This window comes from Cinclus cinclus, chromosome 1 (genome assembly GCF_963662255.1).
Source record: "Cinclus cinclus chromosome 1, bCinCin1.1, whole genome shotgun sequence".
NCBI classification, from domain to species: Eukaryota; Metazoa; Chordata; class Aves; order Passeriformes; family Cinclidae; genus Cinclus; species Cinclus cinclus.
This window is the reverse complement of record NC_085046.1, coordinates 90,731,796-90,757,082: the sequence shown is the minus strand read 5'-3', so window position 1 is coordinate 90,757,082 and position 25,287 is coordinate 90,731,796. Positions and strand designations below refer to the sequence as shown.

At 36.3% G+C, this 25,287-nt stretch overlaps 1 protein-coding gene across 1 annotated transcript in view; it reads right to left on the bottom strand.

Annotated features, from left to right (window-relative positions):
* The window catches only part of GABBR2 (gamma-aminobutyric acid type B receptor subunit 2), a 457,122-nt gene that overhangs the window by 208,175 nt on the left and 223,660 nt on the right, over window positions 1–25,287 (bottom strand). The window contains exons 5-7 of the mRNA XM_062500339.1: window positions 25,076–25,141; window positions 19,515–19,706; window positions 18,172–18,408 (exon numbers count right to left, since the gene is read on the bottom strand). Of these exons, the coding sequence (XP_062356323.1) occupies window positions 18,172–18,408; window positions 19,515–19,706; window positions 25,076–25,141 (495 nt within the window). The remainder of the gene's footprint in view (window positions 1–18,171; window positions 18,409–19,514; window positions 19,707–25,075; window positions 25,142–25,287) is intronic.

The window sequence follows — 25,287 nt, the reverse complement described above, 5'->3', positions numbered from 1 at the left end:
CAGCATGGAGGGTTTGCTGGTATTACAGAATCGTACAGGAAACAGCAACAAAAAATGGGGGAGAGCTGACAAGCAGCCCTGAAATAAAAATGACATCATTCTTTTTTGTGATATGGTGACATGACACCATTTTTTAAAGACAAATCATCTTTTTTTCTTTAATATCCAAGATGGCTAATCTGAAGAGAGTTATGACTGCTTCTGCTGAAACAAAGAGCACTATCTGGTTTTAATATTTCCTTTTTTTGCCTTTTTATAGCAGGACAGGGATATATGGCCTTCAAAAATTGGTGGCTTACAAATTACATCATCTTTAAACTTACACTTAACCTTTCTCTACATTGAAATCAGGTCAGGTTTTTCAAACAGATCATAAAAAGAGTGCTTGTCAACAACTTCCTAGGTGCAGCATTCAATGTTTTTTCAGCGTTTCTACAGAACTAGTAGGAACAAGCTTCCACCCTTCTCCTGCTGCTTTATAACCCTTGATAACCTCTTAGGGTTTGAAGAGTTTTTAAAAATGGTTTCCACTTAATCCGGACTTAAAACAAAACAAAACAAAACAAAACAAAACAAAAACACAAACCAAATTTGCAGTTTCTTTATGGTGACATATGTAGAACTTTAAAACGTAAAAAATAACATTCTAGTTTTGCGGAGAATTTTGACACATCCAACCTTTAAAGAAATATTTTGTATTCTTAGTGTTAAAAGCTTGCCATCAGTGAGTACAAATGCATACTGATCACTGTGCATTTTAGAGGCACTATACAGCAAATGCAAGAATGACTTGAAAGTCTTGCCTTTATTAATATTATGGACCAACAAACTGGAAATAGTCTGCCAGTAAAGGCATCCTTGTTACCATACTTACAAAGAGACCAAGGAAGGCTGGGAAAGGTGCCAGCTATACTCACCTACATCAGTGGTACTACCCTCTTGAAGTTCATTTCAAGATTAAGCTGAAAACAACATTCAGGCTTTAGGCATGTGGAAATCAGTACAGGAAAATAGCCAGTGTTTGCCACAAAATAAGGTAGATCTGAGCAAACTAGCCTTCAAACTAGAGTCAAAATAGTGAAAAAGATAAGCAAAACTGCCCCATCTGTCTGGAGTAAGCTCTGGAATAACTTACATTGAGAAAACTCCTATCACACACAAATGCTGCCACTACAAAGAGATGTGAATTAATGAAGGGAAATTCAGAAAGCCACAACACAAAAGCAGCTTTTGCCAACATCATGCATGTCAGATACTATTTCCCCTCTCAGATCACAGTGTTTAAATCAATGGCCTCTCACTGCCACATAACTTCTTAACATATATATTGGTGGAGGAATTGAAATCAAAGTACATAGGGATTAATTTCCTGGGGAGGATTAAGACCTTTCCATCTGTATCGAATAGCTGAATAACAAGTAAAAGGAGATATTGTCACAAATATTTGAAAGAGGCAATCAGCAGACAAAAAAGCTTTTTCATTTAGGAATTGCAAAGGTAAAGAAGAGCTGGAGCAGGAGTAGCAGATTAGATCACAGCACAAAGGCTACAGGGAAGCAAAAGATAGTGCCATCTTGTAGTGGAAGAGAAAATGTAGATGTGACAGTAAGGTGCATATCCTGGGAGGGGAAAGGGTTCAAGGCTGTGCACCACAGCATCTTCAGAGCAAACCATCCACATTTGAGAACTGCAATCAGTGTCTAAGTCAAAGTGATGTCTGATTTCTGAATAGATTTATTTTGGCTGCCAGTGAACAAAAAGGTAAAGGGACATAAACGTAAAGTTGCATTTCCCTAAAAGGTTGTGGTTATTAACTCTTCTAATTTTTATAACTGAAATACAACTGAAACAGCAACTAAATCCTATGAATGTAAGAGTGATTAAATATTATTATCAAGATGATGTAATTAATTTTTAATTGAGAAAATAAAAATAATAATACTTTGACAGAGAAAGATAGCCATCCCTCTTTTCCTTTCTTAAAAATCTCATTAAAGCACAAAGGAATTGGTGTGTTTGAGAATTTTTTTCACTTGTTCCCCTTCTTATATGAGATCAACTGCTGAATGAGATTATACTAGTGATACACATGGCATTTGGAGCAAGTTCTTTCTTAGCTTCTCTCACCTGTGTACTGCCAGGAGTTGCTGAGCTTGGTGGAAAGCAGTAGATGAAGTCAGTATGAAAGATAAGAGAAAATAAGGCTGCTGTGGTGCATTGGGATTGCATCACATACAGCTGCATTTTGTGACTGAGAGGAGTCCACGGTCTGCAGACCTCAAAGAACAAAGCCAACCAAAAATTGAAACACTTCAGTTTTATTATCTCAGTTTGAAATCAGGATGTTCTATGATTCTGTTATACCTTAAGATCATAAAAAACATGCAGTCTGCAAAAGCCTTAACACGTTTTATTTCAGAGGCAGCACTGCCTCGCCTGTCACTCAAGTGAGAAGCATGTCACAAATTAGATTTTCAGCCATGACAAGCCCCCAGGCAACGGCATGCCTTTATTGAAAAACCTAAGTCTGACATGCCTTTAATTTCACTGAGATGCATATTTAAAATTGTATAATATTCACATTTTGTGTAACAAAGTTTATTCTCTCTCACAGCTAACATTTGGGTTACTGCAAAACAGTTCCATAAAGAGGGGATACTAAACATTAACTCTATAAGGGAAATGTTTCTTTGCAAAACAAGGAACATACTCTTCAAAGACTTGATTCAATACAGCCCTCCACCAGCCCATTTGGAATACTCATTCTTAATATTCAGTGTGTTTTAAAGCACTTTACTTAAACAGAGCCTAACAGAAAGACCTGTATGAGCAGTTTGAAAGCCTCAGAGAAAATATTTTTCAGAAAGAAAATATGAAAGACAGCTATTCTGCCCCTGATACTTTTAAGTATAAGTAGAGAGAATATATTCTGAAGTTTTAAACATTTGGTTTCATATTACATGTTCCTTTGACTTACTGCAGAGAGATAGGCAATTTGATATTTGTAAGTGGGCAACACTTAGGATATTACAGGTTTATTTTATAATTATTATCTTTTTAATATCACACTTTTTTATCACTCATCATTGGGTGAGCCTTTGACCAGCTTACCAATTGATCAAAATCCATATCTAAAACACGCTATAAATGTATAAGACACATAACATGATTATCAAGATATACATAAATTTCATCATCCACTTTTCTGGGGAAATACCTCATAGATGTATTTCAATCAGAAACACAATAAAGTTTGCTTATGTTTAAATATATACTAAATATTAAGTTGCAAAATAAAATCAATATTCTAGGTGCTTAGCTGCATCTTTAGTTGCCTGAACATTTTAACAGCTGACATTTACTCACTGGTGCAACATAAAAATCCAGAAAACTAAAGTGCCCAGATCTTAAAAACCCCAAATGCCAAAACATAAAAAACAGATATGAAAAGAAATAATTGGCAAGGTAGTTACATTTTTCTTCCTTCCTTCCTTCCATCCATGTACATGCTATTTGCAGGAGTAGCTACAGAAATTCATGAGCCCAATGAGTCAGATGCCACTACTTAGGTTTTAAGGGAAAGTACACTTAATATTCATGATTCATAACAGCTACTTATCCAAATGTTTTCTGAACCACATCTACAGGGATTTCTGTTCCCTCTGTCACAGCTTCTTCCTTAGCCCAGGAGCAGCTGGGATGCATTTCAGAAGTGCTCTGGAGCAGGATCCCTCCCCTCTCCCGCAGGCTAAGGGTTGACTCAAATTGGGGAAATGGCCCCTGCTGCGTCCCTTGGGACTTGACAGATGTGCTATGGAAAACAGACTCAAAGCAGAGAGAAAGCCTGTACTTTGCTGTACACTGTTAAGAAATAACCACTAAAGGATGTCTTTCTTCCCATACGCTTTCCCCTTACTTTCTGCAAGAGGGAAAACTTGACACTAACACACATAGGTCTGGAACATTAGGCTGAAAGCTGAGCACTGAATCTTTTCTAGAATACTAATTGTAGCTCTTTGGCCTCTATAATATAACTTGCATCTTCAAAATGGAAACTAGCAAAAAACCCATCTAGATACAAAGAAATCCTAATTTCCACAGTGCCACAGTTTGCTTTTAAAGAGTAGGCTATAGGATAAATCTCATTAAAATTAATAGCTTTAAAATCACACCAAAAATCATGAATCAATTAAAAATTCCAAAATTTGTGATTGCATTTGTGATGCTGCTGAGGTCTACTCACAGAAATCAGTGTCTGACCCGGTGTTTAATGCTGTGTCAATTTGTTGTGCACTCGTCCAAAGGGACCAGCAAACAATTATCCCTCAGCTGTATGTGTAGCTTGACTGATTTATTTCTAGATGCAATTTAACTGATCTATGTGTTCTTACCTCAGGCAATTTATATTTTTAATCCCTGACCAAATTTTGTGGTGTCATAATTGCTTTTCTTTTATTTTTGCCTTGTCCTAGATCAACGAAACTGTCATAATGGAGAAGAAATTGTGTAGCTTGACACTGAGAAAAGATTTTAATTAAAAAAAAATAAAAAGGAAATTAAGTGACAAGATAGATATTTTGTGTCTGAAATGCCGGTCTTCAGCGTCGTTCATAATGAAAGCACCAGTAATAAAATGCGTGAGATTTGACTTAGATCTTAGAAAACTTAGTGTTAGGAATATCTAACAGAAAATGTCATTGCAATCACTTTTGTACATGCTCACACGCTTATCTGGTCTGCAGCAAACATCTGAGTTCAGCAGAACAAGAACCTTCAGGCTAAAGAAGTTTACCTCTGTCTCACAGAATTCACATTCAGCCTAGACATGCACTTCTGACCACTGAGACTTCCTTTCCCCTTTGTAACTCCTGAAGAACATTTTAACCGAAGCAGCTCAACACAAACATGGTGAAGCCAGGTAGTCACCAGGCAAATGCAGCAACACCACAGAGTATCAGAAAGCAGGTCAAGCAGTAGCACGCAGGACAAGGAAGCCACCCGAGGGAAAATCTTCAGTGCTTGAGACTCCACAAAAAAATCAACAAGCTATTTCCTTCACTGCATAGAGCAGGACCCTGTTCTTCATTGGGGTTGGCTGATGGAGGGAGGGAAAATTGCCAGGCTCTGGTGCTGTCTCTCACTCTGGGACAATATTCTTTGCAGTCTCTAGGTGTGGGTTTTAGCTCTGGCTGTTCTGCAGCACTCACAATGATGACTGCTTGTTCACAATATCACCCTAATTACATGGTCAAAAACAATTGAACTGCTGTCTAATTCAGCAGCCAGGATGAATGAGGCTGAACTGAAATTGCACAGGCAGAAGAATTTCACCAGAAGTTTTTGAGGCACAATTTAGGAGGTAGAAAAAGTGTAGAATTTACAAACTATAAAATAGTACCTCTATTTTTCAAATAGTTCCAGTTAATGTCTTGGCATTTATATAGCTAAGTTATGCAGACAAAAGCCCCTATGTCAATCCATCATAGAGGGAAAACCATGCTGATTTTTAAACATGCTATTATGGAGCACTCTTTCCTCAAATAATTAACTATAATCTCTTGATTTGTGTTGAGTTTCTCTTGAAAGAAACTCATTTTTTTCAATGTTTCAGTATTACAGTCGCAGTCAGAATTTTCCATGTCACCAAGCAGCATGTAGAGTGTACTCTGCAGTCAAGAAGAAACATCAGCCCTGGACAGCTTTATTTACACAATTTATGATAATATTTGATGGTGAGTGCACTCTTTATATTCAAATTATCTTGTTGGGTTGTTTTCATCTAATTACCTGTTATAACACATACTGATACTAAATAAGTAGCATCACACAGAAACTCTGCAGATTATGCTCATGAAGGGTAACTCAGCCAAAAAGTTTTGATGACATGTAAGTGAGAGAGCTGGGTACAGCTCTGCTTATCTTACATACACAAGATTTAATGTCAAAGCAGTTTGATAAGCTCTTGGATGAAGGGCAGAAATATTTTGTAGGAGAGAAAATAAGGTTTAATGAAGCTTTGGTTAGATGTTGGAGGCTGATATATAAAAATATAGATCCTGTTAAAAGTAACAACAGCAGAGTGATGTGTGAACCTCTTTATAAACCATGTTCTAAAAGAATGATCTGATTTCTGACAGTGGTTAGTAGGAGGCATGGTTATAAGTTTTGGTGCATTTGAGGCCAATGTGAATTACAAACCTGGAAAAATTACTGTCACACAGAAAGATTCAACAAGTGAAGCACAACAGGTCCCAGGCTTGATTAAAACTGTTCATAAAAAATGAGAGAATAGTCTGATTCCTGCCCGGTACTTTGGGTTCATATGCCAACAGCCTCAGCTGTCACTGGATATGAACCAGATATGAAGCAGGCGATAATGCAGAAATCAGAATCCTAGGATTATTTTTCTAAAATGTGTAAAATAGAAATACCTGAAAATTGTTCAGATGAAGTGTTTGGGGGGGAAAAAGTCACAAACAAAAAGGCAGCCTGCTTTAGTTTTCCAAGTGGTGCCTTTGGTCTTGGCCTGCTTTGTCATGGCAGAGCTGAAGGGGGGATGCAGCCCAAGCGGAGCATGTTGTTCTATACTGAAGAGGCTCCATCAAGGGCCCTGCTGCACTTTCTGCTTCATCACCTCCCAAAGATTTATGTGAAGAACTCCAAGGGGGAAGTTCTTCACATAAGGAAGCTCTCCAAGGAAGATATACATGCCATATACTCTACTGAAGTGCAAGATCTCTTTTGTTTTATGAAATCCTAAAAAAATAACTATCTTTTTGTGGCTTTAAAAGTGGCTGAATTCATCCTCAGCAGCAGCAGCAGCAGCTGAGAAAAGAACCTATGAGAAGATGTTAGGAAGAAGAGCAGAAGGTAGCAAATACAGAATTTCTAAAAGCTGACTCCAAAAATACTAGAAAACTATTTGAAAATGTACTATGCATTTATCTGTATCTAATAAATGCCTTTATAATACTTTTACTTTCCTGTGTTTCACAAAAATTTTTGCAGGCTCCAAGAATCTTATTTGCAACTGGAGCACCTCTCCAAGGAAGAAAACTAGTTCATCATAGATTGCCAGAAAAGACAAGCAGTGGTGTATGAAAATATAATCCACTGAACATCAGACCTGACAACCTCAGAGCATTTCCAGGCTAAGTCAGCTAATAACACCACTCTTAACACCGCTGCAGGTGGATTCACACTCAGCAGAATTCTACATTCAAATTAAGGAATATTTTTGCCTAAAGCTGCTGTAAAGATTAACAGCAGTGGAGAATGTATTAATTGGTGAAGCTAAAAACTCAGAAATGCTGCAGGCTGAACAGAAAACTAAGATAAATACATTTTTTAAAGTTAAGGGTTTTTTACTGGCCATAAAGTAAAAAATGCCACATTGCAAAATATTCCCCAAGGGAAAATTTTGCTTTTAGGTGCACACAAAAATTCCCATCATGCAAAATTCTAATTCTTGTAACATCAAGTGGGTCACTTTCTCTGAAGACAAAAAAGGCTTATTTTAAAAGATTTTTTGAATTGCCCAGTGATGGGGTAACCTAGATGAAAGCAGAATATCAATAAAACTTTGCCAAACAACTATTGAACAACGGAGAGAAGTACAATTAACCTAAATCAACAGATCTTTCTAAATGTGGTGCAAAAAGTGTCATAGAACATGTATATATTTTATTTCTTTTTTTTAGAGTATCCATAACAGTGCTGTAAAGGATAAATATAAGCAAGTTAGAATTAATTTTATACTTCAGAATTTATTTACTAAATGAACCTACTTTCAGATCTAAGCACATTTAGACAAGTATTTATCATTTATGAGTTTTACTCATTCTTTAAACACTCAAGAAAAGCAGATGTTGAAAAGATTTTAGAGTAGTATGACAACTCTTCAAAAAACAGTAGAAAACATATTCTTGAGATTTCGACAACTGGCTCATGAATATTCTTCCTATTGCTTCAGCCTTCAGAATACTATTTTTATGCTTTGAGGTTTCTCATTTATCTTTTTTCCATGTTTCATTTTCCCAGCCATCTGATACCCTGCACTGTTGAGCCGAAAGAATATATACAATGAGCACAACTGATCACCAAAATATTCAGCATTTCTTTGATTTACATGATGTGCACTTAAAAGTCACAGGCCCTTATAGTCATCACTAGACATTATTTTTAAATTGCTATACTCCACCCCATTATTTTAATCACTTGCAGTTATTTGACATCTGAGTCATGTAATTCCATATAGTACACTCTACATATTCTCCAAATGCTCTTGAACAAGCTCTTGAGCCTAATCATTCATTACTAACTTACAGCAATACACCTGATCAGCGCTCTTAAAATACCTCCACTAATTCCAGACAGCATCTCAAAAGAAGCTTCTCCTACATTTTCTGTGAACAAAAATTATTTTAGAATAAGGTTTGGAGTTATATTTGCAAATTGTTTATTAGAGCACTTTGCTAAGAACTGCCTCCTGCTCACAATGAAGCTAAAGGGGATTTGTCCCTGATTGAAACAAGAACAGGATCAAACCAGTAAAATCCTGTTATATTTTGCCTATACAGTGAAATAATAATACAATGAAAGTCTACTTAGAGAAGGGAGAACAGTAACACTAAAATTTTGCATCTTTATGGCACTTATGGTCCCAGAGGAGTCCTGGTGAAAAGCTAGTAAATAATAACTTCCTCATCCATCTGAAACCTCAGTGAGAGTTTTAGGTACACAGAACAGAATTACCAGAGCTGGAACAATCCCAAGGCAGCAGGGCTAACATCTGTTCTTGTGGAAAATAAAACAAGAACTGTAACTCCCTCAAGCACTCAGGAATTCAGTTTTATGCTATTTCTAAAATACGTTAGCTGCAAAATAATAGTGTTTTTTAACTCTAGAATTGTAAAAGAAGAGCATTTACATCCCAAATATTAAGCTAAACCATGTTCTTCTCTAGTGCTCTCTTGTAGGAGGGAAGAGGTATAAATCAGATGTAGCTGAGGAAAGAGTTAAGAGGCTGAGGCTGATGCATGATACCTAATCTTGCTGTTCTGACCAATGTGTCCACTTAGAGAATGTTGCATTTCAAGGTTCTGTTTGGTGGTTTTCATCCCCAAACCTCTGGGCAGCTGAGGGCTTGGAAATATCAGTGTAAGATGTCTTTGCTTGTAATTTCAAATGGAGAAATATCAGGCAGAAACAGTAGCATCCCTAAATTTGCCATACATCTTTTTTTCTTCTCTTAGGGGCACTGAAGGCAGGCATAATTATACCACTGAAAACCACTGTTGCTCTGGAATGTTCATTATTCACAGATTTCCACCCCCCCCACCCCCAGCTTCATTGCATCATCTGCAAATACACACCTGGAAGTATGGTTCAGCTGTGCCTGTACCAGCCTGAACCTGTAAGAGCCACACACCATCTGCTAGGTAACCATAAAAGAGCCTCTCTGGCTCTTCAAGACCATCAAGCTCTATCTAGTAAATACTTATATGGTCCAGCTACTAAACACATGGTTCATGCACACCTGGCTTATCTGGACATATTTCTGTGGAATTGATGTAATCTGTTACTGATCTGCTCTTCAACAAAGACAGTAAGAATCAATTTCAGGAAATGCACAGCCAGGTAAGATGTTCATTAAACTCTAAGCACTAATAAACAAATCAGAACTGGAACAAGAGACATTGGAGACTGGAAACTCAGAACGGTTCAATGGTGCAGATTAGAAAAGAGCCTTCCAGGAAATCTTTTTCCTTCCCATTATAGTCTCCTAAATACACATTCTCCTGCAGTCTTCCTTTCCAGAATCACTGTTAAAAAAAAAAACATGTGTGCAGGTTAGGGACATGGCTATGGATATAATTCCTCTCCAGGGCCTCTCCACCCAGAACTCAGACCCTGCTGATACTTCATCTGTTCCCTCTGCACTCAAGTTATTTCTCTCTTGGGGAAGGAGCAGTCCTCCTTTACAGACAACATTACTTGAAAGGGGCTTGAAATAATTTTAACCTGCACTATGTAATCATAGCTCTCTAGACAGTTGTTTGCTAGGCTGCTGTCCTGACTGATGCTATGTGCTACACCAGCAGCTACCAAGAACTGCAACTGGTCCCAGTGCAGCTAAAGCACTTCAGACCTTCCCTTCTCCATCACACTCCACTTTCCTTCTGCAATTCCCTTTACACCAATGTTTCAATCCTTTCTAGGGGGGTTGTACCTGCCAATCAGTGACAGAAATTGAAAAATTCCAAACAGAAATTTAGAAATTTGCAACATCATCAACACCACATGCCTTTCACCACATTTCAATTTTGTATAATTATTGCAGGAGAGACTGTCAAAGCAGTTCTTACAGCATATATTGCCAACCCTGAACTGTTTTTATGGACTTGTATATGATAAAGAGAAGTGCTGATGTTTTCTTGCTGATATGGGATCATCACCAGAGGTCCACACTGATCTATCATCTGCCACTGATCACAAGATACTGACACGGTTTGAAGTCACAGTACAGGTAGATGGAGCTACTCCACATTTTCTATAATTTTAGGAAATGGTTTTTCAATGGTACACTTGTTGCAAACAGGATATTTCTCCGTAAGTGTCTGTAGAATTATATCCTATCACCCTTTTTCAGTAGGCACACAACACTTCTTATCTCATATAAAAAAACCTTGAAGCAGGGCACAGGGCTTTAATGCCGTGATACAAGGTACACAACATTTTTCCTTCTTTTTCTGATAGATGGTGAAGAGGTGGCAAAGGAATCTACCTAGTAGTACTTCTGACCAAGCAGAAGAGAAAAAGCCATCTAATCATCAGAAAAAACAATGTCCTACTTATTCAACAGACACCAGAACCTGTAGTTCCATGTTGTCTGTCCAACATATACACATTGCCTGGTCTTTCAGTATCTTGTTATTTTCAAAGACCCCTATGTAACAATTTCAGACAAACCCAATGGTGAAGGAAAAAACTGTCGTGAAAAGTTGCTTCAAAACCATCAATACCGTCTCCCAGCTTAACTGCTGATCTGGAGCAGGACAGAGATTTCATAAATTTAACTCTTTTCTTTAGAATTTTCATCCTTCAAGGAATACAGACAAGAATAACAAAAAAAAAAAAAAAAAAAAACAAACCAAGGCTGTGGCGCTACTGAAATACGCTTGGTCTCTTTAGAAGCTTGAAGAGAACTACCCTGTGAAGTACAACTCTGCACCACTGCTCAGACAGTACAATCGCTTTCCCTTGAGCTTTGTTTCTTTATTATTTGTAGGGACTTACCCTCTTTGTCCAAAACGTATCAACAAAGCAGCTTCTAATGCATATTAAGCATTATGTTAAACACTGTCAAGATACAGACAAAATTAAATACAAGCAGAGGAAGCTAAGAGATATCAGCAAGAAAATGTCTCACTAGCTTTCCTATAAGTGAATGTTGTTCATTTATTTTCGTCAAATATCCAGCTATTAAAATGACAGATGCAGCAGTAAGTGTTCTACAACTTCAGACTAAAGCCTTTTTTATTTGACACCCACTATAACTATTAAATCGTCAACTGCTGATTAGCTTGAGGGCTAATCTTTGAAATGTCACAGTTAATTTCAGATCTCATTTCTAAAAGTTAGTATTTCCTTTTGTAGGCAGTTTTACACTGTTGGCAGATGAAAACATTTGCAATTAATTTTCCTAATGAGCAAACATTGTTTATGACCTTATGCAAACTTGCTGATGACGTAGTTTAGCATCTCTCTAATTTGAGGAGTCTCCTAAATGAACTGGCCACATAGAGAGCAAATTAGTTCATCAACCACCTGTACTGCTCTCGCTTGCTCATGGGAGTTGGATAATTTACTGGAAGTTGGAAGGGAGCAATGTAGTGAGTGAGTCACCTTATTTATCTCTTCTCAGGTAAATGGAGATTCAAGGAACAAGAAAACCAAAAATCTTTGCAGGGGGTCTTGCACACAGTCAGATCTCAAGTATTTTTCTTTTTCGTGCTACACAAGAAATGCCCTAACAGGAATCAAGTTCTGAAAAAATGAAAAGGCAAAGCAAGGCATTAAATTCAGGACAGCTCACACTCATGGAGTCAGGTGTAGAAAAAACCTGAGATTTGCCAAGAGTTGGTGGGGTTGTGAGCATGTGCATGTGTGTGCATACATTTATAGATTTGCCTGAGTATGTGTTTTTCTAGCTTGTTGTAGTCCCTCAAATCACCCAATTATGGTTAATGTCCAACAAGAAATTTTCAAATGCTCAAAATTAAGTTAAATTTGATTGAACATTCAAAAGCATTTCTCAGTAACAGATGTCTTTATAGTGTTAAGTATTCCACTGCACACTAAACCTTTATTGCCACCCTTTTTATAAAATTAAATGTTCTTTTAAAGCTCTATTCTATATTGACAAGAAATTGTTTGATTGAAATTTCTGCCCTCCCCCAATACTTTTACTATTCATCCTACCTCAACCATGCCAGCAAAAAAAATTAACTGCAGGTATAAATAGCTCCTGAGGCTTAATTCAGAACCGTTCATGCAAAATTAGCTGCAGTGATCAATGCTACTAACAGAAATGTTTGTTAGATTCCCATATGAAGCATAAGCTCATCCTGCTGAAGTCCATGCGAATTTTATCTGATTCTCTGCCAAAGACCGACATATTTTTTAATTTAACCATCTTGGGGATGTTATTTTTCCAGGATGGTATGAAATAATACTTTCTCCCTGTTCCTATTCCGTTACTAACACCTCCTGTATCTCTGAGATTCCTGTACAGCACTGTGGCTATTGAAGCCTGGAAATTGGAGGCAAGCTGCTAAGATAAATCTTCAAAAATAATCAGCATCAAAATACAAAGCAAACTTCATCTAAATAATTTTTCCAGCTATGAAATATGACTAGATGCATTCAAATGTGGGATGCCAGGGACAGACTTGAAAGCTATTTCATGGCTGTGGTTTCAATTGTGCAGCAGCTACTGTGATGGAATTTTATCCTACTGTGCTAGTCTCTGGCTGACATAAAAGGAAAAGACAACACTGTATTTAATTTTCTCACTCCTCCACTGCAATTCTTTTTCCATTACACAGAAATAATAGAAGGTCATAAGGATGAGAAATAAATTAACAATTTTGAAACTTGATTTATAATAACAGATAATAGCAATAAATGCAAGAAGCAGAATACCCACCCCTGCAACAGTTCAGGCATAAATCAGTGAGAATGGTAACATTCATAACTTCACATCAGCAACAAAGGTGAAGCAAACAGAAAATTACAGGAACGTATTTTTTAAAAACAATGTCGTGTTTTGAATAAAAAAGGAATTAAAAATTATCTCTGGCATGCACTGTATTTTTCCCACTACCTGGCTCCCCCATGGAACCAGAATTAACTTCTAATATCCTGAGAACAAATGTGGTATTTAATATGGAAGCCTTCCAGTGCCTAAAGGGAGCCAACAAGAAAACTGCAGAGTGACTGTTTACAGGGGGATGTAGTGATGGGATAAGGGTAAATGGATTCCAACTGAAAGAGGGCAGATTTTTAGATTAGATATTAAGAAGAAATTCTTTACTGTGAAGGTGCTGAGGAACTGGCACAGGTTGTCCAAACAAATAGTGGACATCCCATCCCTGAAAGTGTTCAAGGCCCGGTTGGATGGGGCTGAGAGGGGTTGGAACTAGATGGCCTTCAAGGTCCTTTCCAACCTAAACCATTCTATGACATCTTCCCAAGTACAATCAACATTTTTTTTGCTAACAAATATAAATACTGCTGTAATTTTAAGTTACTGTGTAGTCATCTATAGTCTCTACAAAGCGAAAAAAAAAAAAAGGGAAAAATGACCAAAAAAAAAATCCATCTATTCTCTAGGTGGATTTTAATTCGACATACACTAAATATTATTTGGTATCCTGAGAAAACAGCACTAATTCTTCACTAATTATTAAGCCTACAAGCTATATTATGGTAGCATTGCACAAAATAAAGTTTGACTTTTCTTCTTTTTTTTTTTAGACAAACAGCCTTGCTTTGGGAGAATAATTTTGACTCTGTAAAAAATTCTGCTCAGCTTTCACATGATGAACATGTTATAGGTAGAATGCTGTGAAATCCTATAAAATTGAAATGCAGATGTATACATCTCCCAGACATTTTTTTTTTTCCCCATCACTTTATCACTCTTTACTGATTCAAAGCAGCAACAGTTCAACAGAGACCTCAGTAGATCTTGCAAATCTAAATTACTTCCAGTGCCTCTACCAACTACGTCAGGGAACTCCTCAGACATCTAAACTGTGTCAAAAAAAAAAAACTGTGCAAATGCTTCCTTTCTTGTCTTCCATTTTCTGACACTTAAGTTATCAGAAAGAATGTGTGCTATTTGAGAAGAGGAATATATTTAGCAAAGAACCAAGACCTGGCACTTTATAAATCACAAGGGTAGTGTTGCATTTAGTTGATACAAATGTCTCTATCTGGATTAAGAAAAGTGGAAAAAAAAACCTCCTTCAAAATCCTTTATTCTGTTTATTTCAGCAACTTTCTCATTTATAAGTAATCTAGTGCTCTGATAACTAAGTAAATTAGAAAAATACATGCCATGAAAGCCAAGGTAGTCTCAAATCAAAAGTACTCTTCTTCTGAAAGCTGGTCATTGCAGAGGGGCCATTCTAACCCTGAAATGCCTTACTCAAGTAGAAGATGGCCAACACCAGTGAATCTGACTCCAGAACTGGGACATTCAGATTAACAAAACTGTAGGAAGATCCCTGCAGGTCTTGTTTTGCATTTCTCATTAAAAAATCCTTTTCCACCTGTAAAACAGTATCCAGTTTATCTATTAAAAATGCAGCAGATAGCTGTATTACTCTTTTCTGATAAAATACCAAACTTAAGTTTCCTTGCTCTGCATTCAGAATACACAAGAAATTTATATGGCAATCAACACGATTATAAGTCCTACAAGCCTGATAAGTATGAAGGCAAAATAATAGAAGGAATCAATTTGCTAAGGGGGAAAAAAAAATCCAGAAAGAGAGCAGAACCCTCAGGAATATTTGGGGAATATCCATAATTTCCCTTCAAATAGATTTCTGACAGTAGAATTAGAATAAATAACATTTTGTACTGAGTTTCTGATACATAAAAATAGGATTTGTCATGCCAAGTCTCTGGGCAATAGCCTTATCTGTTTTCTAAATGCTGTCTCCTAGAAAATTAAAAAAATAAATAAATAAAAAAGAACAGGAAGTTGAAAGAATGATACTCCATATAATCAGGAACCAGCACACTTCACCCCAAGTCTTTTCAAAATTGTTCAAAAAATTCCACAATCCCCTCCCCACTCAATGGTGATGTTTTCTATAAATAATTTCAAAGAAAATGAAAACTGGGAAACGGGATTTATTATTTATGACATGACATTGTTTCTGATATTATATTCACAGAAAGCATACAGAAAGATGCCTCTACTTAATAGATTTTCTAGTTTTAGATTCTTGTCTATCTTCTCTTACCTAATAAATAACAAAATAGTTTATTATTGGATGAGTTTTTGAATATTGATATGATTCAGTCCTCCCTTTTATTGCTTCCTGTTTTTTTCCAAAACTCGCTTTATATTTGGCATAGATACTCCTTACTAAAGTAATTTCCTTTTCCTGTTTAGAATAAGTTTTCAAAAATAAACATTAAAAATATTTATATTAAAATACATATTCTGGTAAAAGATATTAAATTAGATTTAGCACTCCAAGACTTAAAACTCATATTCTTCAAATTCCAGTGAAAGTTTTAAATTGGGTCACAAACTACAGCAATTTATTAGACTGAAGTTTAAAAAGTTTAAATGTATTTCTGCTAAGAATTAATCTGCTCCTTCATCTTCAACTTTCTGAACACTACAATGCAAAATAATTAATATTCTTCCAAAACTAGTTTTTTCCATGCTGTCTGGAAAAGCTTGAGCATTGTGTGTTGCAATTGTGCCCTAAGGAAGTGTGGTTGCTCCATATCTCTCTCAATAAAATGTTTCTGTGAATTACAGGTATAGGAAGCATGATCCTTGCAATTACCAGATTTGGGCTGTGCATTGTCATTATGACTTGGTTGACCAATGATAAAGAGAGATTACCAAGTACCTCAGACAAGTACTAAATACAGTGAGTAATCATGCAGTAATTTATTTGAAGACCATTATACCTGAGACAATAAAGTCAGTAAACATAGTTGAATCTGGCTGTTGAAGCTTTGATTCATTCCCTCCCTAAAGGGATTCATTCCTTCCTTTCTGCTTGTGAGGTTTTGCTGGTGTCTCTGAAACTAGTGAAAAAGAGCTTTCTTTCAATATTAGATTTTTTGGCTTTGATTTTGTTTGGTTGGGGGTTTTTTTTGTTTGTTTGTTTGTTTTCTTTGTTTGTTTGGGTCTTTTGGCTTTTTTTGTTTGTTTCGGTTTTTTTTGGGTTTTTTTTGTTTTGGTTTTTTTTTTTTTTTTTGTTGGAAGAAGCAGTGAAGAGTAATCAAGCAATGCTAATGGAATCTATCAATTTCACCATAACTGGCTGTAAAACTAAACAGAAGGCAAAAAGGACAAGAAAAAAAACAAACAAAAATTGAAAAGGAATTACATAGCAATATTAAATTTCAAGCCTACTGATAGATACCATACATGGAATAACACAGGACAAATATAATTGAGTCCCTAAAGGATCTGGTTCATACCTTTCATGTCTGAAAGCTTCATCCAGTCCTACTATAGATACAATGGAATAACAAATTATTTTACTGAAACTTTCAGTCAAATTCAGTGTAAAAAAAAAAGCAGAATTCATATTGTGCAAACAACTAGATACCAGCATTGTCTTGCCATATGGTTGGTTTTTACTTAGAAATTCTGAATTCGTTTCAATTACACAATGTCACAGAAAGCTTTTTCAGCAACTAACAAGGACACTGAAACGTTGAGCTTTTGCACCTTGCTGATTTATTTGTGCAGGCATTTCCTCTTTGAAGAAGTTTCTGACATGTATGACAACCTTAGTTCTGCTACTTCAACATGTTTAGATGTTAAGTGATATCCAAAACAGTTTAACATGGAGACAGAACCTGACCAGCTCCCTCCAACTTCCTCCATGCTCTTGCTGCAAGGAGATGCCCCTCTGTGCACCACTGAAATACCCTTTCCTTCAAACACTGTTTTCCTTACCTAGCCATATTGCAGACCAAACACACCTCAACAAAGCGTGTTCCAGTAGGTTCCTTGTTGCAGCTATTGGAAGCTCCAAAGACCATTTCCCCTGAAGTGAAGTCTGCTCATCTCTCTTGGTGAGCTCTGCAGATTCCTGAACACATATGCACCACTAACTTCAGACTAATGCTGCCTTAGATACAGTTAAGCAATTAACAACTTTTAAGACCACGCTCCTGTCCCTTGTTTTACTCTGCTAAAAAGCAGAAGTGTAAACAAATTCTAAAAAAACAAAACAAAAACAAAAAACCCCAAAAAACAAACAAAAAACAAAACAAAACAAAAAAAAACAAACCAAAACAAAAAATAAGGGTTTGCAATTGTACAGTTAAAATCAGAATGAGGATATTACTGTATATGACCAGTTCTTCTTAATTCAATGTGAGCATGCTTTGTACTTAACTGTGAAAAAATACAAATGATAAATAAATTTAAATCACAAATGAAGCATGTTGCAAGAATATCTAGGATGTACAGCCATTGAATTAGAGACAGACCTACTAACAAACGTAAATGATGGAGAGAAAGATGTATTTTCAGATCACATTCCAGCTACTCCTTAACTGCTAAAACATTCACTTATGAGGTCACTGCAGCTTGCAAAATCTGTAGTTCCCTTGAGACCACTTTGATTTGTTAATTCAGATGACGTTCATGCTTAAAAATCTGATAACTGAGGAACTGTACAATGTCATCCCTTGGCATCTGAAGACAATGAGCAAGACTGTCAAGGCAACAACATTAATTTTTAATATAAAGTGGAAGTGGAACCTCTGAAGGTAGAAGAAATACTGAGCTGTGTTTCTTTTTCAAGCATACTTAATATTTAATACTTGTTTCCACTACTGACACAAAATCACAAGCCTCCTGCTTCCCACAATTATCTGATGAGGACTTACCGTTACTCCAAAGAACCTGGTTTCATTCATAGCATTCAGAAAAATTTTGCCAAGTTTGTGATTTGTGTAGTTAAAATCTTCAATCTTTTGGTGCTTGTTGGTGGAATTAAGATAATTCATCGCCCGCTGTAGGGTCCTGGCAATCACCCATATTCCATCATAGGCATAACCATGAAATTTGCTGGATTGCCCATCACCACGTTTAGCATTGTATTCTTTTTCATACTGCTGTGGAGTCTGCAGAAGAGATTAAATTCAGTTTTACCTCAATACATAACATTTTACTGAGTTGAATCTAAACCAACACCTCAATCTGTACTATCCAATTTAGAGACGTGCATAACTAACACAGAAAAGGCCTCCAAAATAAAAATTATGAAAGAAAATAAAATTCAAGAAACATGTATTGCCTGATTTAAAAACTGCTGGTGAGATTGGGACGCAGAACTAGAATACATATGGACTGAAAGCAGATGTACTGCCTCACTGTATAAATGACAACTTGCTTTATTTTTGTACTTTTGTACAAAAGGCTCCAGTTCAAACAAAACTGTATGCTGATGAGCCACAATACTAGAACAGAGAATAAGTCTGTATCCCTGTAAATTAGTGGTCTGATTACACTTTATAGGATAACACAAATCAAATAACCTTTACATGAGCAACTATTTGCTCAATACGAAATTCTGAGTGGCAATTTGTCTCTATTTTATAAGTTCACTTTGTTCTGGACGGCGTGCTATCACACGACGAGTTGGCCTTCACTAAAGTTGCCTTTCAGGATCACTCAGCAAGGCATGAAAGGCAGATGGAAAAAAGATAAAACTCAGCAAAATCAGGCATGTTTATTTATTGGCCAGTATTTGTATGGATTTGTTCTGTGATAAAATTTAATGTGCTTTATTATTTAAAGCAAGCCTCACCTCCTGCCTCCTAGTTCTGAGAAGCACAAATCACCATTCAAATTGGCTGTTTGCAGAACAGGTTTAAATATAAGAATTTTCTGTTTCTGTGCTCAATTATTTAACTTAAAGTGACACAGCACATGATACTAAAGACTGTAATTCAAACTTTAATGTATATTTAACTATAGTGCTCATACTGGGGGAAGAGGGTAGATTTGAAGCAAGGGACTTCACTGCTTTCTTATCCTGCAGAGAATTAGATTTTATTTTCAAATATTTAAAAACTGCAAACGAGTGGAAAGCGGTGAAACTAACTGTGATGACTGCCAGGTCACTTGGTATAAGAACCCTTGAGTTTCATCTCCCTCTTCGGTGCTTTACTTTACAGCAGTGAGAGAACTGAGGGTATAATAAAATAGATGGAAGAAAAATACTAACCTTTCCTGATATAGTCTTGTTCGTTTTTGAGCTGAGAGGCTCAAAATCCACTCCAATATAACCTTCCATGGCTGCAAGAAGATTTTTGCTGAGACACTGTGAGGAATTAATCCAGGATTCCCACCAAAGATTTTCATACCAGCCTGGAATAATCCACTGATATTTGCTGCCATACATTTCTTCATCATAAGCCTGCAAATCAGAAAAACAGAAAATATAATGGACATTGTAATGGAGGTGTTGAACATAAAACCAATTGCTTTTTGTTAACTTTTTTCATTATTAATGAATTTATGGTGTAATCGAGGTAGACAAGTATTTTTAACAGTTTAGAATAATTACTTGCTAATGACTTTTTTTTTAAGACTCCTGACTTTAGAATTCAAGATATGAGAATTTACTAAACCCTGTTTTTCTTTCAGTTGATTATTTCTCAAAAAATAGAAAAATGAAACTATTCTAGAACTGAGGGAGTTAAAGAGGAACACAAACAGAAGGCACAGCTTTCCACAGAAAGTTCTTCATAACACAACTATTACATAAGTGATAGAACCATCATGCTACCACATTTAAACTAAGTTATTATGACACTTAAGTCAACCTAATGACTAGGTAAACTAGAAAATTTGGATAATAGGCACCATCAAATCACATGTTGCAAATATGGATTAGGTGAGTGCTAAAAAGCAGACCACAGTAACATTAAGTTAGCAGCTCCTTCTGAAGAGCATGAGTGAATAGTGAACTGGTAAAGCAAAATGTTAATGATTTTTTTTTTTTTCTCAGCAAGAATTGTCTTCATATGAAATTCTATATTGTTGGAATACTGAATGCAGCCCACTGTAATCCAAGATAGTAAGATTATAGTTATCTCTTTTCAATACTTAGCAGAGATATATGTATAACAGGCAACAGAAATACTTCCTTAGTCAGGGACATATGCTGTTGTACCTAAAAGCTGATCTATTCTCAAATATTCTCTTTGATTGGGAAGAGTGTTCTTGGATAAAATTAGCAAATTTTATCTCAGATGTTTCTCTCACTGTCTTGCAACTAGTTATTTTTCTTTTGACATTTCAGTCAGACTCCATTTCAAAACTGCAGGTTTCATGGTTCTTTGGCTCCTAACATAAGCAATACTTGAGACAGAAGGCGTAAGATAAAACTTCTACTTTTTAGAAGTACATGGTGCAAGCTTAGAGCTCTTAACAGGAAAACTGCTATGTTTCCACAGAAAATATTACAGGAGGAAATTAAAAGAATGCAAACAGGGCACATTCTGAAATAACCGTTTTGAAAAGTATCCCAAAGATCATACAAAAACCTATCAGAGAAGTAAAGATCAATAGCAGAATATATTAAATAGCACAGCCTCCTAAATATGTTAATACCCAAATTAAAAATGGGCTTTAAATCTGTGAATTCTATTATAATGTTGCCAGCTCAGTTCATAAGAGTATTGTGCACAAAGCAGATTTATTTGGCCCCTGGTTGCAGAAGCTTTTGTTCAGCCAAAATCAAATTTCATGCCTTTGTATACAATGCCGCTTGAAAGTCCTGTCTGAAATCTGGTGTCTTGCATCTCATATATTACTTATTCCACAATCCACATAAACAGTTTGTCTTTCTCTTGCTTGTTAATTCTGTCCTTCCAGAAACATATCTGCTTCTGGCTTTTCACCTACCTCCCCTCCTGCACAGCTATGGACATGCTGTATTCCAGGGCCACCTGAGAGGAAAATAGCAATTCCATCCTGCAGTATTTCCTTCTAAAAGAGTTTTCATTATACAGTTAGGTCATTCAAGATCTTTCAGTGACTCAGTGTTTTTTATCTGACAGTTTTCGAATCATGAGGATGCAAACTGACACAGAATAATGCTTTTAGAGAAGGACAATCTTATGTAGCTTTCCCTGCTCTATAGAGATAAAAGTATCAGATTGTGTGTTGCCAGAAAGTATTGGCTGTGAACTATTCTGAAATTAGAGCTGCTGGAAATTTTCTGTTTGCATAAGCACTTGTACTGTTTCCTGCATAATCTGTGAATGTCCTGGGAAATGGGCTGAAGACTGAAAATTTCAAAATAGCCAGAAATTTCATCCTAGAAACAATGGAGCATTCCCAACACGGTTGCCTGAACGACTGGTTATACTTTCACATTTCTGTAACAATCTGGTTTAAAAAAGCACAAAACAAACACTTTAAGACCTGTCAGCTCTTCCTTTGAGATAAGGTGGAATGACAGGGCTTGAAGGGTAGTCTGGGGAAGGTAAAAGTAGGAAGAAAACCAACTCCTCTGAGGCTGAGCACCATGACCTTGCCGTCATTTTTCTAGTGACAGCACAGCTGATAGCATTCAGACATTTCAGTGTTTGGGCACCAGAAGACTTGTTGCAAAATAATGCTTTTTCCCACCATTTTCTCCCAGTTGATTCTGCTAAATGGAGGTGATTTTGTTGCTTAAAAGATGTAAGTACTTGAAACATGTGGATCTTTCTTGAGCTGTTTGAGTGCACATAGACCAATATTTACAAGTTCCAGTTTCTAAGGGGAAGATTTTTTGACAGACAAGAGCAAGAAGGTTTGCACATACTTTATACCTCCAGAACAGCATAAAGTAGTCATACAGTTTCCTTAATCTTTCTCCCAATCCTTATGTAGGATGCAAATCCCCCAGTTGCTGTCAAACAGCCAGGAATCTGTCATGGACCCTTTTTGCACTTGTAAAACTGAATTTTTATATATTTTTTTCTTTTATAACATTTCATTCTTGTTTGAATCCGCAAATAAATGCTTATTTACAACAAAGAGATTCATGTAAGAGATATTTCTTATGTGCATTAAGCAATTGTTGGCAATTTGTGGATTGTTGCAGTATTAAATTTTGACCAAAAGGCCCTAATTTCTATTACAAGAAAATATCCCATTTCACTGAGCTGAAAATGAATTATAAAGCTAAGATTTCCCACAGAACTAAAATCACTCACTGTTTTAGACACTGGTAATAAATGAACAACTAAGCTTATTTAAATCCTTGTAGGAAATACCTGCCAACATTCACTTTGGCTTGAACCAGCCATATCCTGTTTTTAAAGTTTGTTACTGAATTATACTAACTTTTAGTCAATTTTTTGTTGTTGCTGTTGTTGCTGTTGTTGTTGTTGTAGGTATGGGCATTGGTCTTCTCTTCCAAATAACAAGGAATAAGAAAAAGAGGAAATGATCTTAAATTGCAATAGAGGTGGTTTAGATTGAATATGAGGACAGACTTCTTCACCAAAAGGGAAGAGGTTGAGTCAGGGATCAGAGAAGAGGTTGAGTCACTGTCAGAGAAGGCATTCAAAATATGTGCAGATGAGGCACTCAGGGACTTGGCTTAGTGGTGGACTTGGCAGTGCTGGGTTAATGGCTGGACTTGATAATCTTAAAAGTCTTTTACAACCTAAAGATCTACATGATTTAAAGATTTTCATGATCTTATATAAACTCCTATGGGTATCCTGAGGATATGGCTGTTGAATCCAGACAGAAAAGTGGGGCAGACTTTAAAGACTTTGCCATGTAAATAAGTCATTACCAAATAATATTTAGGATTTAACCACAATCAGAAAAAAAAATAAAATTTTAAAAAAATAAATAAAATCCTTACACTAGTGGAAAAGCATCTTCCTTTAACAAACTCAAAATCTTTTTCTGACTGAGGTCAGTAACTCTACAAAATAAACCCAGGAAATCACAAGTGAAACCTGTCTGAAGGTACACCTGGAAAAGAGGAGTTAAAAAACCTGGCATATCTAAATTATTGTGCTCTTTGACATACATCTGTAAGAGTGCATGAGTCAACAATATATTTTATGAGTAATAGCAAGCTTTCTAACATATTGTAGTGCGTTAATATATAAATGACCTATTTTGAACTGCCCTCTCCTGCATTCAGTCTCCTGCTGAAACTCGCAAATAAATACATTTAAACAAGCTTAATTATATGATCTTTCAGATCTCTCCAGGCTCCAGAATAATCCACCTTATTACTTTTGGCACTAATGTACTTTAGAAGCAGCCATCACGCTTTGAACTGCTCAGAGTTACGCACATTTCCCATGTTCACACCAAACCATAACCACAGAAATCTCCAGCTGGCAATTGGGTGACAGAGATGTCCTCTCCCTTCAGACAACAGCAATACAGACTAAAGGACAGCCTTTCCCCACAGGGAATTCTAGGTTTTCTTCACATGCACATGGATTTGGAAGTGATTTCTAGAGAAATGCAACTAGAAATTAAAGGCAACTAGAAATGAGGCTAATGTTGGATTGGAAGATAATTCTGACCAGGACCCCTCTTCTGGGGAAATGCAGCCCAACCCCAAGAGATCTGAGGTGGATCTGGGCTGCAGAAGCACCATTCTTTCTTCCAGGAATGAAAAAATAGGAGATTATCTCTGTCAATCCAATTTAAATGGCAGTACAAAAAGATCTATATACAAAGACCAACGAGAGATGATGAGAATGAAAAATAGAATAATACTTTCCATTTCCTTTTGCATGAAAACAGATTTTGTTCCCTCCAAATATACTATATAATCTCCTTTCCAAATTTTGCCACCAACTGGGACAGCTGCTGAGTAAGAGCCAAAATGCATCTGAGGCACATGTAGCACTCAGATTTTGAACTTCTGCCTTTCCTCTCTTTCCAAGGATCAGTAACTGTCTCACTAAGTGAACACTGAAAAACACCCTTGGAAATTTAGATGCTGTCATTATTGCTTTTCCATTATATTTACTGTGCTATTGGTTTAATCTAACTATTTAGACTAAGAATTCAATACTTAAGCCACTAAAATCTTTCTCTTTGGGATTTTTTTTCAAACCAGTACAAGTATAGATCCACATTTTAATCCTGCAACTTTTAATGGCAATACCAGTGAATAAGTTTGCAGCACATTCACGCAAACAAATGGTGAGGATAGGGAATTTTGTTTGCTAGTGTTACTGCTATGGTTAAAAAACCTTTATTTTTTACCAACCAATATTTGCTTTCATGTAATACATGTAAGAGTTACAGCAGTCAGATGGGAATGACAACAATGTACAATTAGCAACATTTTAATAGCAGAGATTATTAATGTTGCTGAGTTAGGATATATAGGAACTAGCTTGAATTTCTTATTCTTTAAAAGCAAAACATGCAAAATCTATACACACAGATATTATCACCAGAACACAGCTCTTGGACAAGACTGAAATCTTGAATTTTCTCTCTATCTGCTGCTACACACCCAAGTATTTCCTTGGATCTGATATGAAATTTGATTTGACATTTAATTCCACTACAGGAAAGTAATAATAATAAGCTAACCATGCAGCCTATGCCTAAATTCCACTGAAGTCAAGTACAAAGTATTTTACTGAAAGAGAAATGGAAGTAAACATTGCAACCTTTCTTTAGCATATAAACTTTCACAGAGCTGAATTCCATGAAAAAATGTTTATGCTCAGGTTGCTTTTTATTCAAACGCAGCACATTCTTTATTCTGACATGCAATTAAATATATTTACTTACACAGCAGAAAACTTTCACAGCCATTTCCTCATCAAACTGGCCAAGGATTATCCGAACGTCATTGCCCTGCAGATTGGATAAAATACGTGGCAGTTAAACACAGTTGCAGCTTCCAGATACCATTTTAATTGGCCATTCAGCTCACACAGGGAGTTAGCACAGATTATAGCTGCAGACAGAATTAATACAGAACTATTTCACCTTCTCTAAGT